Here is an 18,800-nt window from a genome sequence, read left to right on the forward strand (position 1 = left end):
ACTTCCTCGGCCCTTACAGCCTTCCACAGGCCCCCTCCCTGGCAGCCCCTACTGCTAGGCTCTCAATCCTTCCCGACATCCCCGCAATCAGGCTCTACCTCCCTCCTCCTGCCAGTGTTGCTGCTGGCACAGTGTCCGCATCTGGGTTTTGCGATCACAGAGGAGCGTAGCCGCCACCATGAGTGCGCCAAGGGGTGGGGAGCCTTCTCCCACCCCACCAATCTCTTGAGAAGAAGCATTTAGAAGATTTCTCTCGCAGAAAGGGAAGAAACATTTGATTCCAAAAGTCCCGAAATTCATCAAAAAAATGGAGGAAATTCCTGAGATCGCCCTGCCAGAAGAGCAACCAATAAAAATCGCCCTAGCCCCGGCTAACAGAGGGTTGGTAGGACAATTTATGGGATGCTGGCCCTCTACAAAATCAACAGATGATTGGATCCAACACAACTGGAGGCCCCAGCTAGAAAGCAATGTGTTCTGCTATGTTGTTGGAAGAGGGTATTTCATTTTCTAGTTCACCTCCAAAGAAGATCAAGATTTGGTTTTCAGAAACAGTTTGTACTTTATGGGAAATCAGGGTCTGTATCTTAATGAGTGGACCCCTGACTTCGATCCCTTAATCGATACCCCTAAAGAGGTCCCAGTCTCGGTCTAGCTTCCCAATATTTCGATCCATTGTTGGAGCTATCACATCTTGCAGAAGACTGGAAATGGCCTAGGCCATTTCATTGACAAAGAAAATAACAAGGGCCAATATACCTGCACAAGAATCTGTGTGGAAGTTGATCTAGAAGCTGGACTACCCGAAGTGGTAAAACTTATAGTTAGAGAATGGCATCACTATCAAAAATTGGATTACGAGCAACTTCCTTTCAAATGCAGAACCTGTCACGAACATGGACACTTCCAACGAAATTGCCCAAAAGCTCTTGTTAGCCGGATAAATTGTTCTTGCGGACAAGACCGATCTCCCTAGTATCAACTGATATCTAGCGACAAGAAAAACAAGCAAATCTACCTTTCTCTAAATATTGCGATTTATAAATAAAAACCAAGAGGTGTTTTAGACCCTACCTTAAGTCCAACGCTGGTTTGTGGAAGTCGCGTTGTGACTATCCAAATGAGTTTCCTTTTAAGAACCTACAAACACAAACAAGCACACATCAAATAACACCTGCATAGCCAATATAATAAATCATATTCATCACGGTGATCAAGGAATCCATGAAATAAACCATAAGAGACAGCTTATTGAGAAAAATAAACTTGATTTTATTTACTTTAAACAAAGAAGAAATTTACAACCTTGGTGCCTTGATGTTGTACAAGCTCCTCCCAGGGTCCAAGCAAGAATCTCCTCTACTTTGACAAGCTTCACACTCTTCCCAATAAGGTCAAAAGGTATGTAATCTCTCCTCTCAAGGTCAATTAGGAAGTCTAAATTCCAACAGCATTTACCCTCAAAAATATTCATCTTTCAACCTCCTTAGTAACCAGCTCGATGCCTCATTTTATAGTGCAGAGGAAGGAAGTTACCACGTCCATCTATGAAGGGATAGAGTCCTCCTTCAAAGGGATAAGCTCCTCACATCAAGGGGTTAGCTCCTTTAGTTATGGGTTGCATGAACCACCAAGGAGCGAACTTGCCACCTCAAGATTCCCTCTAGAAGCTTCTAGAAATAACCCAAAGTGAGTTTTTAAGAATGTACTTGCGCCTTTTTGACTTTTACAGGGGTCCGCAACCATTACACAGAAACAGAGCAGGCAGGTCCATAGGGGACATGACCAGGGTGTGCGGGACTGCAGGTAATGCTAAGAGAAAGTGCATAACCAGAGATTTAGAGATTTTTATTGACTTTCTCTCATTTTTCAAGGCTTGACATGAAGAGTTGAGGTTTAAGACTTGCATAGGAGGAAAGTATGAGTGATGATAGACTCACACTGACTGCAGAATGTCATGGTGACAATATTTTGTGCAACAGATTGCCCACTAAAGTGCGAAGTCTGTAATAGATGAGGATTTCATTATCATCTAAGAAGAGTGAAGTACTTTATCATTTTGAGGATCATCTTGTGGAGAGCCTGGTTGGAACCTGTAAAAACATTCAATACAAAATATATATATGTTATCATATCATCACTGAGGTAGACATTCCCATACTCAGATAAAAACTGACTAGAAAACTAACTAAACTTCTCTGATATAGGAATAATCTTGTAATACATCACAAGTATAGACATATGTAGACACAGTATGGGCGCAACCATCTATTTATGAATAGTTTCCTGTATAATGAATAACAAAATTCCTCACAGCCTGGATGGTGGAAAGTAGATCCAGGGTATTGATTTCCACTTCCCGAAATAGTACGATTCTATCCATGTGAATGAATGTGTCGAAGTCGAACATGGTAGAAACCACTTGATTACCAGTCAATGATGTAAACTGTTAACAAGTGTGAGAGAAACCACCAGTAATGTCAATGGCTCTCAAAGTACTCAGTACAATCCATGAAATGTGAATAGATGAGTTGATGTCGAACATGTCACGGAATCCTTTGATCGAAGGTCAATGATGCAACCTGTCGTTGAAGGCGAGAAACCTGCCATTGAGGCATGCAAATTTCAAGGTACTGACGATTTCTAGATCATCTTTCTAGATAATGAGCTGAAGTTAATAGAAAGCGATATGTCGTAGGCAAGCCCACAACACGAAATAATAGATCAAGTTTGAAGAAATATGTTTGCAAGGACTGACTCAGGGATGGTCAAGATGAATGACAGATATTTTGTAGATGAATGGTTTATTTGCACTAACCTCTTGAACACATAACGACACTGCAGATGGTTTGGTGACAATTGACCCAAAGCTAATACCCAGAAACTGGCTGAAGACTTTCCATATGGTTTGATTAACTATTTAGGCAAAGGATTTCCCAACCCAGGTGAACAAAAAGTGTTGTGTTCAAGAGTGGTTGAATGCTTTTCTGAGACACAAAGTATAACAAACAAGTTCATTTTTCTCTCTTTTCCCCCACCATTTCTGGCAAGTACCTCTTTATTTTTGACAAGCTTGAGGAGGATAACATTTGCTTGGTTATAATCTCATCCTTCAAATGAGTCCAAAATAGTTTAAAATTCGAACCCTAAGAAGGAGTGGTCTATTCCTGTTTATAATTGAACAGGTCCTTTACTGTTAAATTTTAACGAGTCCAGTATAGGAGAAACTCGGTGTTTTTCAATTTTAGGGAGTCAGAAGAAAAACTTAAGAAAACTCCATAGTTGTCCTTTTTCATAAATTTGTGTCTCCCAAGCCCGAAAAAGTATAAAATAATACTTGAGAGAACCACTTGACCATTACGATCAAGGAGTACTTTTCGTAATTGGTAGTCCTGATCCGAAAAAGTAAAAAAGCGATCAAGGACACATCGTTTTATAACCAATATCGAATTTGAAACGACAAAAATCTGGCAATCTTTTCATGTTTATGCGGTCAGAAAAGAGCTGTAGGTGGACCGTCTTTTTAATTCCGTTTTAATGAGCTTAAAAAGAAAAACTCACCAATCTTTTCATATTTTAGGAGTCAAAAAAGAGCTTAAAGATGACTATAATGTTTTTTGTTGAAAATGATCAATTTTGCCTGAAAAATCTGATATTCTGCACAAAAACTCAAACATTACTCATACCTGTTTAAAAATAAAAATGCATCAAAAAGTTACCTCTTTAAAGTGAAAAATAAACAAATTAAAAATTCATTTATTCAAAAAAACTTATAAAAATGGCTTTTGTAAATTCATTTTTATCGTTTGACTTCAGAGTGAGACAAGAGAGCTTTTGGGTAAGAAATTTCCTGTGAAGATTGCGGAAAATCCGTCTGTTGGAATCGAAAACTGTCACCTCCAGGTAATCCACATCACTTTAATCTTGCATTTCAACTGTTTGAATTTTGTTTTTAGGTTTCTATTTTGATTTTTGGGAAAAATTTAGTTTAAAATACCGCTCACGGGGGTCCACAGGTTCAGCATGCGAAACCTGCGGACCCCGACTTTTCCCTTCAGAGGAAAAAGCCAGGGGCCCGAACCTGCTGCTTGGGCAGAGTGCGGACCCACGCACTGTCCCTAACTGGAGAGTGCGGACCCTGCGACATAGATTTTATAGCTAAATTTCTTCAATTTCTGCCCAAAAACTTTGAATTAAAATGTTCTAATCCGCCTTTTCCTTCAATGTAGGATATACACAATGCTCAGTTGGTGGGAATGGGAGCACAAAGATGTGGACCTTGCAGCAATTAATCATCAACCTTCAATAGATGCATTGAAGGCATGTGGGTTATTTAAATTCTGGGCCATACCTGGCATGAGGGCCCAAGTAGACTTTTTGCAGTGGCTGGTGGACAGATGGAATATACAGGACCAGTGTTTCATTATTGGTGGCCACCAACTCGAAATGGAGCTAGAGGAAATTTAATTCTTGACTGGCTTGCCCAAGAGAGGTGAACATTTGACTCTATTCGGGACTAGGCCAGGTGGCCAATCTGTCGATAGTCTCCAGCTAGAGTTTTGTAATGACCAAACAAAGGACAAAGGGATTTACATCAAAACCATCTCCCGTCCTGAACTCAAAGTGATTTCATTTGCTACCACTAGAATCTGTGGAAGCGCAGCACTGCATGTAGCCACTAGATCACAAATGCGAATGGCAGTAGACTGCTATTAAGGCACCATCTTCAACTGGTGCAAAGCTGTGTTGGAGAATGTAAAATGCCAACTGACCAGAGCAAAGAACGGACAGCTAAAAAACTTTGGATATGGTTTCTTAGTTGTGAGCTTTGGTCTAGAGAGCGTCCCGATGTTGGTGCCACAGCATCTTTCCGTTGGAGTTGGACTTCCCCAAGAGCCCAAATTGATGCATTGGGTTGCAGTTATGGCCTGTCATCCCGAGGAGGGTTCAGAGGTTGTTTGATTTCCTCCTGAGTATTTTCATTGGTTGGAGAACCAAGTTTTTGCGATTCAGGATTTTCCTTATGCTAGGATAGATTATCGTGGTGACCCAGACATGGCTCTTCCACTAGGAGAGCAATGGGATGACTCAGGTAAAATCATTCTTAACATTTTCTAATTTTTTTTTTTTTTAAATCATCCAAAACTGATAGTAAAAAGTTTCAAATGCAGATGTGGGTCCACGGCGACTAGCCACTCTCCAGCCCTATGAGAGGAGACACCCAGCTGCAGCAGTACTAGCCCCATGGGACGAATCTATAGAGACCCTGGCCGAATTGGAAAACCATCTAGAGTGCTTGACAACAGATATTCCAGAGACTAGCATAGATGTCATTCCTCTTAGGTTACAGCGCTATGTGATTGGGGTCTCAGGACCTTTCAGGAGGTTCCTTTGTAGGGTGGCCCGAGCAGTGGTTTCTTATCATGATCATCACCAGTGATAGGATGATTGCCTGTTGTAGACTCATATGACATTTTTTCTTTTTTTACTATCATTTTTTCCGATCATAAGGTGATTTTCAACCTATGATCGAAGACGATGTATATTTGACACACTTCTATGCTATGCTATATCACTATTCTTGTCTATCCTATAAAACATGTTATGGAATGTTTTTAAATTTACTGTTTGATTATTGCAAATGTCTACTTAACATTCGAGAAGAAATTGCATCTGCTAATGTATTTAAATATCTTGGAATATGTTGATATTCAATATAGTAAAATTCACGTTCCAAGAGACGAACTCTAAAAAAAAATCTTAATAACACTGGATTTCTAATGGCATAAACTCTATTAAGCTGCAACACAACGAGTTCAGAATCTAACCTCACAACCAAACTCCGAATCCCAAATGAGATGGATTCAGATAATAACTCAATCACTACACTATACTCTACAATGTTGTTCGTTGTTTGACTGAGGCTTACCCCATGCATAGATACCAACTCATCAGAGGGTGAATAGATAACCCAAGCTGCGGAAGAAGTGTTCCATGTATTACGACAAGCACCATCAGTGAAACCAATGTATGTTTGAAGAGACGTCGACATCTACAATATCAAGAGTAAAATCAAGATAAGCAGGAATAATGACCAAATCACTCTCTAAACTAAGCACACTTTTCTAATCTAAAACACATCAGCTAGAAAGAAAAACTAATTTAACTAAAATCTCCACACCTAGATTTAAGCATAATATCTCTTCAGATAAAGACCATTTCTGGGTTTACCTAAAGAGACACTGTCAAAATCTACCAATTCATAGGCCCCTTTCGCCATATTTCACTTAAAAATATAAGGACCATGCCACATAGGTATGAATTTTCGAACCCCTAACTTATCATTTGCCTGATCGTATAGTAAGACTAGGTCTCCTTTCAAAAAATTACGAGGTGTAACATTTCGATCATACTAAGCTTTAATTCATTTGGCATGAGTTTTGATTGCTAGTGCAACATCACGTCGATTCTCATCTAGCTGAGCCAAGTACAACGAACATTTCTCCTCTTCGGAAGTGGCTAGAAGTAATTCTATGGCTATTTGCAATGACAGGATTTCGCATTCAATGGGTAACACAACTTCCAAACCGTAAAATAGTTGGAAAGGAGTGAAACCAGTTGATGTTTTTATTGAGGTTCGATATACCCAAAGCACTGAAAATAACGTGTTATGCCAATTCGACCTATGAATCCCAATGATTCATCGGATCATAATGACTAGAACTTTGTTGATGGCTTCAACCAGACCATTAGCCTGCGGGTAATATGGAGTAGAACTATCATGACGCAAGCCAAGTTGATACGTTAGTTCAATCATCATGATGTTTCGAAAATGACGCCAATGATTAATGATAATCGCTTGTGGAACACCGAATCTAGCAATTATATGATTGAAAACGAAAATTGCAGCAGTTTTTCCATCTGCTGAAAATGTAGGCATCGCCTCGGCCCACTTGGTAAAATAATCTACCACAAGGATGATATACGCATGCCCCCTGACCAAGTGAGGGCTACATGTAATAAAGTCGATACCCCACTTCGCAAAAGGACCAACGACAACTATAGGGTGGAGAGGAGCAGGTGGAGCACGCATCTTTCGATCAAAAATTTGACAATTGTGGCATTTTCAGACTGCATAAATACAATCTTTAAACAAAGACGACCAAAAATAGCCAGCGCGCAATATCTTTTGGGCTGTGGCATACCCAGACATATGACCGTCACACGCTCCAGAGTGATAGTCATTTAAAACCTTTTCAGTTTTTTCATGCATTAAACAACGTCAGAAAATAGAGTCCATCCCACGACGATAGAGTGTATGTCCAATAATGTTGTATTGTTGGGATTGGAAATGTATTTTCCATGGTTGAGATCATGAAATTTCAGGCCAAAAAGATTGATATCTCCATACCATGGATCAAGAGTGCTGATAAGAAACAAGGATTCGTCTACAATGGGCTCTTCCGCCACAGTTTTAGTATCAGCACGCAGGAAGTCACACATTAACTCCGCAAAAACTAAAGATTTCTTTGACTTGGATTTTTCAAATTCCAAGTCAAATTCCTACAGGATAACAATCCATTTGGAATACTTGCCCCCTAGCAATTGTTTGGTAAATATAGATCAGAGTGTTACAGTAAAAAATTACGGTAGTTTTGCGTAGTAAGATGTAATGATGAAATCTTTGGGCAGCTTGAACAGTTGGCAAGGCCAATTTCTCCACATGTGAATATTTTAACTCAGTCGGATTCAAAGTTTGACTAAGGTAGTAAATCACATGTTCATTACCGAATTCATCTTCCTGAACTAGCACCATTCCGATGGTGGAATGAGAGGCGGCGAGATACAAGAAGTAATCCTGGTTGTAGTTGGGAGGATGCAATAATGGTGCATGGGTTAACGCGTGTTTAAGTGCACCAAAAGATTTGTCAGCTATCTCATCCCAAAAGAATGGAGTATTCTGTTTCAACAACCTGGTAATACCCTTTGTTATCTCGGTGTAGTTAGGAAGGAATCGACGTAAAAAATTTTCTTTCCTTTGCAAACTTTGGAGTTGGTGAAGAGTCGAAGGAGGAGGCAATTCGACAATAGCTTCAACCTTTGAGGGATCGACATGAATTCCGACTTTCGAAACAAGACATCCCAGTAAACGACCCATTTCTATACAGAAAACACACTTGTGTGGATTCAACCTAATTCGGTAATGCCTATATCTCATAAAGATTGCTCGTAAATGAGTGAGATGATCGGATATGTGTAATGAATGAGCAGGTAAATCATCGAGATAAGGTTGCACAATGTGCTTGATGTCATGAAACACGTAAGACATAGCTCTTTGAAAAGTTGCTCTGGCGTTCTTGAGTCCAAATGGTAATTTGCAATAAGCAAATGTCCCCCATGGACAAATGAAAGCCGTTTTTGGTTGATCAGCGGGTAGAATGTTGATTTGATTGTAACCGGAAAAACCATCCATAAAGGAGAACATTTCACTGCCAGCACAATCATCAATGATTTGATTGATATAGGGAGTTGGGTAATTATCTTTGGGATAGGCTCGATTAATATCCCTATAATCGATACATATTCTTATTGTTCCTTGCTTTTTGTTAACAGGAACAATATTTGATACCCAATCCGTTAAGGGAATTGGATAAATGAAACCTGCTTTAAGTAATTTCTCAATTTATGCTTTAATAGCAACAGCTTTTCATGGGTGGATCTGACGCAAACATTGCGGACAGGTTTAGCATCCAGGTAAGTTTTGATTTCATGAACAACAATTTCTAGATCAATTCCTAGCATTTCTTCATATGACCAGGCAAACACGTCGCAGAATTCTTGAAATAGGGCCTTATAAGTTTGGAGTTCATTTTCCGTACAGGAGGCACCTATATGAATGTTTTCAATAATTTCAGGTTTAACTGAAATGTCAATAGGAACAGTTTGAGAAATATTTCCCAAATTTAATTTAGAATCAGGATTTTGCAATGGATTTTGTGGTTGCTTGACATAATCAGTAGTAAAAATAGATGAAAAATCATTCTCAAAATGATCAATCTCAGGTAAGAACGAAGATCTATGATGAAGATCTTCCCATGGTAAGTCATCAACAAACAAAATTTCACGAATCTGCTCATCAGTATGAACAAGTTCGGAAAAAATTGTTGAATCTGAGTTCGATGTTGAAAGTGATTCTCCATGGACCACATTCATTGGATCAATTTCGGTTGAAGAACGGTCGGAAAACGACTGTACAACCTGATACACAATTTCATAGGAACTCAAAGGCATCGCATCACCAAATGAATCCATCTCAAATTCAGAAGGTATGTTCCAGGGATCATCATAAACGATAGTGTCTGATGAAATCATATGAATGGTTGCAGTAGAAGGCGATACGTTAGGAGGAGGAAAGGAGAAATTCCCTAGTAAACTAGAATCTTTAACTAATCCTACTCCAACATCCTTGTAAGGGATATTTGTTTTGCCGACATGCTAGATACTTTCAGAAGAGGCTGGGTTGGATGAAAAGTATGTTATCTCGTCTATAGTTACAATCTTTCCATTATGAGGAAACTCTATAAGCCGCAAGACCAATGAAATAATAGCAGTCATAGCGTAAGACCAACTACGACCCAAGAGAAGGTTGTAATCTAGAGGGGCATCAACCACCTCCACATCTAGATTAACAGTTTTCCTCCAACCCTTATAGGTAAATATTGTAGAATGCCAAAAGGATGGAACCCACAGCCATCAAAATCCTTTAGAATCATCGGGGATTGATTAAGTGTAGGAGAACCAAGTGATCTCCAACACTGGATCGACATAATACACGTTGAAGCTCCCTCATTAGTTACAGTCTTAAAACAAGGTATGTTTTTGACTAACACTGGAATCTGGAAAGCCATTTGATGAGGTAAGCGAGGTGTATTATTTTCTAGATCGAAGATTATAAGGTTCGAGTCCTGAATATCAACAGCTCCTATAACCGACAATAGCAATTTACGCTATGCTGGACATGATTACAGCACCTCCAAAGACGACATTGCTGAAGGGGAAATAGCTAAATATTCAACAATGTTATAGTTCTGAGAAGCTCTCACATGCAGATTGAAATCTAACTTTCGAAGTATACCTTTAGCAGGTGGTTTGATTACTAAGTCTGGGTTCGGTTTCTCGATCTGTAGCGGATCAGAACCAGGAGTTGAAGTTGATGGGTTTGAATTAGAAGATTCTGCTTCCTTACCACCAACAGGACTTTTACTTCCATAATCTTGTGCTCACATTGCAATCCTAACATGGGACATCATCATTATGGGTTCTTCTGAGGCATTTGAGGAAGAGCCGATCATCTTACTATCTTGACTAGGGAAAGAATCCTTCAAGACAGCAGGCGTTTGAGAACCTTTGACGATTTTCGCAACCTCAGCATGATGAGGGCAGTCTCTTGTAAAATTCTCTTCATCACAAATGAGACAAGGATAGTGAGGTTTACGTTTCTCGTCAGTAGATTCTGTTTTATTTGATTTCTCTTTCGAATTTTGCTTATTTTTCTTCTTCCCTTTCTTTTTACCGTCGGATTTTTATTTGGCCGTAGATGATTCTACAACATGAATATCGGCAGGAATTTCAGCGGAAGAGTCTCCTATCAGGGAATCTGGTAAAGTTATGATAGGAGAAGAATTTTTTGAAGCTTTCTTCTTACTTTTGGTGTTAACTGAACCAATCATACCGTCAGCGGCATGAGACCCTGAAGGAGTTGCAGTTATTTGATTTTGTTTAGGAAGGTCGGGGATTTTTTCGTGTAAAGTACATGACTGCGTATAAATGAGGTCAAGGTATTGAGCTTGAGCAATTACTTGCTCTTCAGTAACAACTCCTGCCTTAGCTACATCCTTAGTGATTTTAGGTAATAATGATTTAACAAACCATTATGCTAAAATTTGATCCGGAATAAAAACTTTCACTAAACGTCGTCGACATCTCCATTCATGAATGTGATCTGACATATAACTGGATGTTGATTGTTTTAATGAAGTTAATAATTCCGTGCCATTGTAATATCTGACAGGCAACTGAAAATGAGTTAAAAACGAAGTGGCTAACTGACTAAAGTTATAAAAAGAGGCTCCTGGTAACTCAATGTACCACTTGGCCACAAGACCAATCAGAGTGCGTTGAAAAAGATGTAAATGAATTGAATCATCTATAATGGAGTTATATGCACACCAGAGGTGATAAGTCATCACATGGTTTGATGGATCCTCTCTTGATTTACCTTCAAACTTTGGGATATCACTGGGAAACTTATTCGGCATTGGCGGCCAAAACGAAAGATAATTAATCAGATCATTCGTAAGGCGTGACAAATCAGGCAAGTCCAAAGTTGTAATGAATGGTAACTGATGGTTAGGGTCTCGAAAGCCCTGGGTCATAAGACCAACCCCAGGAGGAGGATATCCAGGATAACTTGGAATTGGAATTGCATTTGGGATATTATATCCTCCTAGAAAACCAGGATTAACCGGACCGTACTGCGGTTGTTGAGGTTGCTAATAAGTATATCCAGGGTATAGTTGATACTGATAGACAGGGTTTTGCACAGCAGGACCGAATTGGTACTATCCTTGGTATGGTTGATAAGTAAATTGAGGTTGACTTGTGACAACCGTACTTGGACGAGGTTGTCCTATAGGCATCTGAACCAAAGTCTGAATTGTGGGTCCAGACTGAGGTAAAGATGCTTGAGGAGTAGATGTAGGAACAGTAGAAACCGGAGCTGCCGATACTCCGGAAGTAGGTGGGGTAGATTGAACAGAAGTTACAGTAGTTCCAGCAGTCGTTTGAAGCGGAGTTCGAGGCGAACAAGGCCCAGACTGATGAGCTACACTAGGTGCAGAAGTTTGAATAGTAGGCTGGATGGGTTGCTGGGTTGAACCAGAAACTAAAGCTTGTCTAGATTGAGATGACAACTACACATTAGGTTGCAAGATATGTTGAGATTGTGATGGATCCCACATGATGTTCATTCTGGGGTATGGACCCATAGAAGGTTGAGCATATTGAGGAACATAACCAGGTTGAGGGTAGGGTTGATAATTCAAAGGTACATTTCCAGTTCCTTGGACAAATGATTGACCTGAAGGTGCTTGGAAACCTTGGGTTGGGTACTGACCTTGAGGTTGATAACCTTGAGGCATGTACTGAAACTAGGGTTGACCTTGAGGTACATATTGATACTGGGGTTGACCTTGAGGTGCGTATTGAGTTTTGGGTTGACCTTGAGGAATGTACTGTCCCTGAGGTATGTACTATCCTTGAGGTTGCCGCCCAGGTGGTAACTAAGTAACTTGAGGTTGCCCCCCAGGCGATAATTGAGTACCCTGAGGTTACCCCCCAGGCAATAATTGAGTACCTTGAGGTTGCCCCCCAGGCGATAACTGACTACCTTGAGGTTGTGGATTTGGAATGGTACCTGACATCATAATAATGTCTTCTACACTCAACGGCTTAGTTCTGTTATTACCAGTCAACAACCCATGTTCAACAGGTTGAGGAGATGCTCCTGAAAAAGTACAAATGAGTGATTGATACCCAGAAGGAACAGAAGGACCGCCATACAAAAATGTTTCTGGTGATCAGGAAAACATGGATGATTGTCTCGACATATTCAAAGGAGGATAATAACCTCTAGGTGTTGGATGAAAAGGGACTAGAGGTGGTGAAAAACTGAGACCCGGATTTTCTAAAAAATTGGTCAATGAAAGATACCAAGCGTCCCTCCTAGGTGCACTGTGAAAGATTGATTCACACTCCCTAAGTTCTAGAGTTTGTTGATTTTCAGGGATAGTTATACCTTCTTCCGGATTAACAAGTTCTTCGATAGTAATAAGTCCAGAAGGAAGATTTTGGATAATGATCCTTCCTACCCTCGGTGAACTAGGACCACTGGAAGTTGGAGAAGCAAAAACTGACGATGGAGTAGAAGCAGGTTCAGTTTTAGGCTCAGAAATTTCAGGTTCTTCGGCTAACTCACTAGTAGAAGAAAAACTACCAGTAACTTCGGAAAATGAAATTGGTTCGGAAATATACTCTGTTGCTTGAACTTGATAATCAGGATGAACAACTAAAGAAGATTCTCTTTCTTCCAGTGACCCAAGTCTACTGTCACTAGGAGTTACAGGAGCTCATAGCCCTTCAAGCTAGCTTGGTGAATACTTGGGAGGTTGCCCCCGAAGTCTATGGGATTGTCTCAGTAATTCAGCCACGATTAAATATTTTAATTAATTCACACGCAAACAAAGAAAAATATCAATAAAACAACCTAAAGTCTCTAAAGAACCAAACAATTTGAATCACACGCCTAAAAAATCTACGAGTTCAAACCACACACAAACAGTAACTTTCCATACCAAAAACACTAGTTGGTGATGAAATCCAACATCCCATAATTCAATATAGAAATGGCGGTTGGAACAATTAACCCGACAACTTGCTTAATGAAACACACTGGCACAAGTTTCTTCAATAAACCATCTCGAGTGAAGAGAACCCCCCAGAGAGTCCAAGTTAGTCTAGTTGATGTCTGCTCCAGGTAGAGTGGGATCTTCCCTCCACCATCACCTTAGGAAAGAATCGTATAGATTATGGTCACTATGGTTACAAACAGAAACAAATATACCCGGGGGAACAGTCTGTGATCCGATACACACGCAAGGGCAGAGTAACAAAGCTCAATCCCCTTGAAGGCTCCTTGACATAATCCAAGGTTTACCAACAGGTGACCCCAGACTCCTCGACAATGGTCAATCCGAGGTTTACTGTTTTTAATACGTGTATATCTTCTATCATTCCCAATGAGGAAGGATTGATTACCCCACTGGTTCGGATATGATCTGGTGCTTGACTCCTCTAATAGGAGCTTCCCAGAGCATAGATGTAACAATTGGAATTTATCTCCTACCGCAAGATATAGCTACTTGTTTGTTTTAACTATCTTGGAGAGTTAATTACTCCCGACTCCAAGATACTATCCTAAGCTATGTTGGTGAAAAATATCCCTAGAAATAAAAATATTGCTAGATAAATTTTACTTTAAGCATTATTTTTATGGTTGTTTCTTAAGTCAAAAGGTGTGAAAATGAAACTTTATGGTGTGAAGACTCGACTCCAAAACACTAAAAATGCACCTAAGATGATAAACAATCCTTTTTCTTCAATGAATTTCTAGCTAAAGAAAGAGTTGAGAATGCAATTGCTTGAAAAACAAATCTTTCCTTAACAAATAAATGAAAAGAAAAACTTTTGTCTTTTTCAATAAACTAAAAAACGAGACTACTAATTATGCTCACGAAAATATCCCTTTCTTTTCAACACTCAAAAACTACAAAAAACAAGTTCTTTGCAAAAGAGATTTTAAAGTTTCTAGAAAACGCTCAAAACTATAAAAAATCTAATCTTGAGATCTAGAACTTCTAAAAACCTAATTGAAGCAAAAGCTTACAAAATATCTTTTCGGGGACGTTTTACTTAGTTATTCAGCAAACTAAGGACTAATTCATTCAGAATAACAAATTAATCAACAAACACCTATCTTATGTTTTCTTTTTTAAAAATGAAATTCAAAACTTTCAAAACAAGTTCTTTCAAAGCTTTACAAAGAGAAAACGAGAACTATTGCTCACCAAAAGCAGATTTTACAAATCAATCAAACTCATTAAGAAGACCAGCAAAAACCAGGGTAATCTGAGGTTTCTTAGGCTTCTAAACTCTAAGTTACTATAAAGACCAAATGAAAATCAAACAAAGCACACAACACTTCTAGAAAATCACCTAAAACCAAAATGCGAATGGAACTCGCCTACAAGAAATTTCTGACAAGACACATGCAGATCTGGGCAGAGGCTAAAAAACATAAACAAATCCTAAGCTTAACTGGATGAATAGATTTTAGGTTTTTCAAAAATTTGATAGGGTCCACAGGCGTCTGGTATAACCAGGTGTGGTACCGCTCTGTGTAGTAAAGCAACAGTGCAGGGATGTCCGCACTGTGTTAAAAATAGAACGTGCGGTCCTCTTTCAAAAGCATGAAAAACAAAAACAATTCAAAATCTAAAATAACTACCCAATCCCACACACATCAAGCAAAAACCAGAAACAGAGAAAAAGTTTCTCAAGTCAAAGTAAAAGTAAAGGCAAAAACCAAAATTCAAGTCCCCAGCGGAGTCGCCATTTTGTCGGCCGGATAAATCGTTCCTGCAGACAAGGCCGATCTCCCTAATATCAATTGATATCGAGCGATAAGAAAAACAAGCAAATCTACCTTTCTCTAAATATTGCAATTTATAAATAAAAACCAATAGGTGTTTTAGACCCTATCTTAAGTCCAACGCTAGTTTGTGGAAGCTGCATTTCGACCGTCCAAATGAGTTTCCTTTTAAGAACCTGCAAACACAAACAAGCACACATCAAATAACACCTACATAGCCAATATAATAAATCATATTCATCATGGTGATCAAGGAATCCATGAAATAAACCATAAGAGACAGCTTATTGAGAAAAATAAACTTGATTGTATTAACTTTAAACAAAGAAGAACTTTACAACCTTGGTACCTTGATGTTGTACAAGCTCCTCCGAGGGTCCAAGCAAGAATCTCCTCTACTTTGACAAGCTTCACACTCTTCCCAATGAGGTCAAAAGGTATGTAATCTCTCCTCTCAAGCTCAATTAGGAAGCCTAAATTCCAACAGCATTTACCCTAAAAAATATTCATCTTTCAACCTCCTTAGTAACCAGCCCAATGCCTCATTTTATAGTGCAGAGGAAGGAAGTTACTAGGTCCACCTATGAAGGGATAGAGTCCTCCTTCAAAGGGATAAGCTCCTCACATCAAGGGGTTAGCTCCTTTAGTTATCAGATGCATGAACCACCAAGGAGAGAACTTGCCACCTCAAGTTTCCCTCTAGAAGCTTCCAGAAATAACCCAATGTGAATTTTTATGAATGTACTTGCGGCTTTTTGACTTTTACAAGGGTCCGCACCCATTACACAGAAACAGAGTGGGCAGGTCCGCAGGGGACATGACCAGGGGGTGCGTGACCGCAGGTAATGCTAAGAGAACATGCAGAACTAGAGTTTTAGAGATTTTTAAGGACCTTCTCTCATTTTTCAAGGCTTGACACGAAGTGCTGAGGTTTAAGACTTGCATAGGAGGAAAGTATGAGTGATGATAGACTCACATTGACTGCAGAATGTCATGGTGACAATATTTTGTGCAACACTCCAACCGGGGACAAAGTGGACGAAGAAGGATGGAAAGAAATAAAAAAGGGCAAGGCAGTCCCAAAACCAACTAAGAAGAAAACTTCAGGGCCATTGGTGAAGCCCCGACCTAAAAAAAAAGCCAAAGAAGTTCCAAAAGAGGGTTCTTCCTCTGGGGTAAAGACAGATGCCATTGGAACCCAAGAGGAACTAGAAGACCCGTCGAAGAAAGTGAAAGAAGTAGAGGCAAAGTCAACCCTTCCTCCATCAGAGGATGAACAAGGGGAAAAAGAAGAAAATAAGGAGCGCATCATTCTGGGATCCAATTCTGAGGGAGATTCAGAAGATGGAGTCTCAGATTCAGATAGCTCACAAGTCACTCCTATCAAGTTGGCCAGGGGTCGAAAGTCCAAGAAGAAACAGAGAGAGGTACAAACTTATCTGGATGTTCTCCAAGGATCTTAGAAAACTCTCAAAGGAATGATGAATACCAGATCTAGGCGCAAGCATGGTTAGGCTCCAAGAGGAGCCACAACCTTCCAATCCAGTAAATAATGAAATACGTCTCCTGGAATTGCAGAGGGTTAGGCAACAGGTTGAAAGAATAAGCTCTGAAAGACATTGTAAGGATGTACTCGCCTGAAATCCTTCTCATCCAGGATACAAAACTGGAGGACCTTCAACTCCTCCAAGTAAGCAAAGCATTCTGGCATAAAGGCCAAGGGAGAGTAGTCAGCGCTAGAGGCGCCTCTGGAGGGATTTCCTCCTTTTGGGACAGCTCCAAATATGATATGGTTCACGAATAATGTTGCCCCCATTGGCTACTCACTAAGCTCCTCCATAAAGAATCTGGCCACCAAGTAAGTATGTTCAATCTTCATGCTCTGGTCTTACCATCTGAGAAAAAAATTTGTTGGGACTCACTCCAGTCCTATCTTTTCTTGCACAACCCAGAAAATATTATTATTGTAGGTGATATAAATGTTATGCTAGCTGCAGAAGAGAAAAAGGGGGGCTCGCTGGTCAGGGACCCAGATATAGAATGGGTTGAAGACCTCATTTTACATTGGAAATTGGAGGATATAAAGCCCACATCTGGGAAATTCACCTGGTCAAACAATATGATAGGCCCCAGCCACATTGCTGCTCATATGGATAGATTTCTAGTCCAATCCTCCTTCTTGACTTGTGGTCTAATGGCCACCTCTAAAATTCTGCCGAACTACACCTCTGACCATAAACCCATTCTGCTTGAGCTCTCCTTGGATGGAAATCTTGGCCCCATTCCCTTTAGATTCAGTTCTCTATGGATTCATCAAGAAGGATTCCAGGAGGTGGTCCCCAAGGCCTACAACCGGCAAGTTCATGAAGGATCCCCTTTCTTTGTGTGGGAAGAAAAAATGAGGAGACTTAAAAGGGAGCTCAAGGAGTGGACCAAAAGGTTGAAAATGCCCACCACCAAAAGAAAGGAGATGCATGACAGTTTAGCAGGCCATCAATTAAATATGGAAAATTCTTATGTAACTCAAATCCTTCTTCAAAAAGAAGTAGAGCTGCAAAAAGATCTCCATAGAGCAATTTGGGATGAAGAAGAGTTTTGGAGATAGAAGTCCAGAAATCTTTGGATACAGGCCGGAGACAAAAATACAAGCTACTTCCATAAGTAAGCTGAAGCACGCAAGCACTTCAAAACAGTAAATGAAATTCACTATCAAAACATTGTGGTTAAAGATTCTAAAGGCATAAAGCGAGCAACCCACTCCTTCTTCAAAGATCTTTACTCTGCCCCGAAAGACCCTCCTATCGATTCTCAAGCCTATCTCATTGATATTATTCCTCACTGTGTTCAAGATTCTGACAATATTATGCTGACTGCTCTGATCAGTATGAATGATATTAAAGAAGCTTTGGATTACATGGATCTGGATAAAGCCTCGGGCCCTGATGGGCTCACTGCAAGGTTCTACCTGACTTGCTGGCCTACAATTAAAAAATACCTTCTGAGAATGATCCGTAAATCTCAGACCTGCACCAAGATTGGAGGCAGTACCAACTCAACCTTCCTTGCCTTGATTCCGAAAGACAAAGGCGCCACCGATTTCAGCAGATTCAGGCCCATCCCTTTGTGTAATACAAGTTATAATCTAATTACAAAAATAATAGCCAACCATATTAAGAAAATTCTATCGGTCATCATCCCTGAAAACCAAGGAGGATTCATAAAAGGGAGAAAGATTCTTGACAATATTGTGCCGATTCAAGAAACAATTCATTCAAGCTGTCATCGAAAAGAGAAAGGCATGGTGATTAAGCTAGATTTGACAAATGCCTTTGACAGGGTGAGACATGATTTCCTGTTTTCTGTGATGGAGAAATTTGGCTTCTCAAAAGTTCTCATAACTTGGGTGAAAGCCTGCATTGCCTCCCCTTGGATAGCGCCTCTGGTTAATGGTCGTTCAATGGAATTTTTCCAGGCCTCGAGGGGGCTAAGACAAGGTTTCCCTTTGTCCCTGTTTCTTTATGCCATTCAAGCT

General features: G+C 39.9%; 1 protein-coding gene across 1 annotated transcript in view; it reads left to right on the forward strand.

Moving 5' to 3' along the window:
• Positions 1 to 307: 307 nt before the first annotated feature.
• LOC149231201 (GTP-binding nuclear protein Ran1B-like) overlaps positions 308 to 18,800 on the forward strand; it is a 35,764-nt gene continuing 17,271 nt past the window's right edge. Inside the window, exon 1 of the mRNA XM_089381571.1 lies at positions 308 to 498. Coding sequence (XP_089237697.1) covers positions 308 to 498 — 191 coding nt within the window. The remainder of the gene's footprint in view (positions 499 to 18,800) is intronic.

This window comes from Pinus tabuliformis, chromosome J (assembly GCF_031772625.1).
Source record: "Pinus tabuliformis cultivar Carrire ecotype Pingquan chromosome J, CPIR1, whole genome shotgun sequence".
NCBI classification, from domain to species: domain Eukaryota; kingdom Viridiplantae; phylum Streptophyta; class Pinopsida; order Pinales; family Pinaceae; genus Pinus; species Pinus tabuliformis.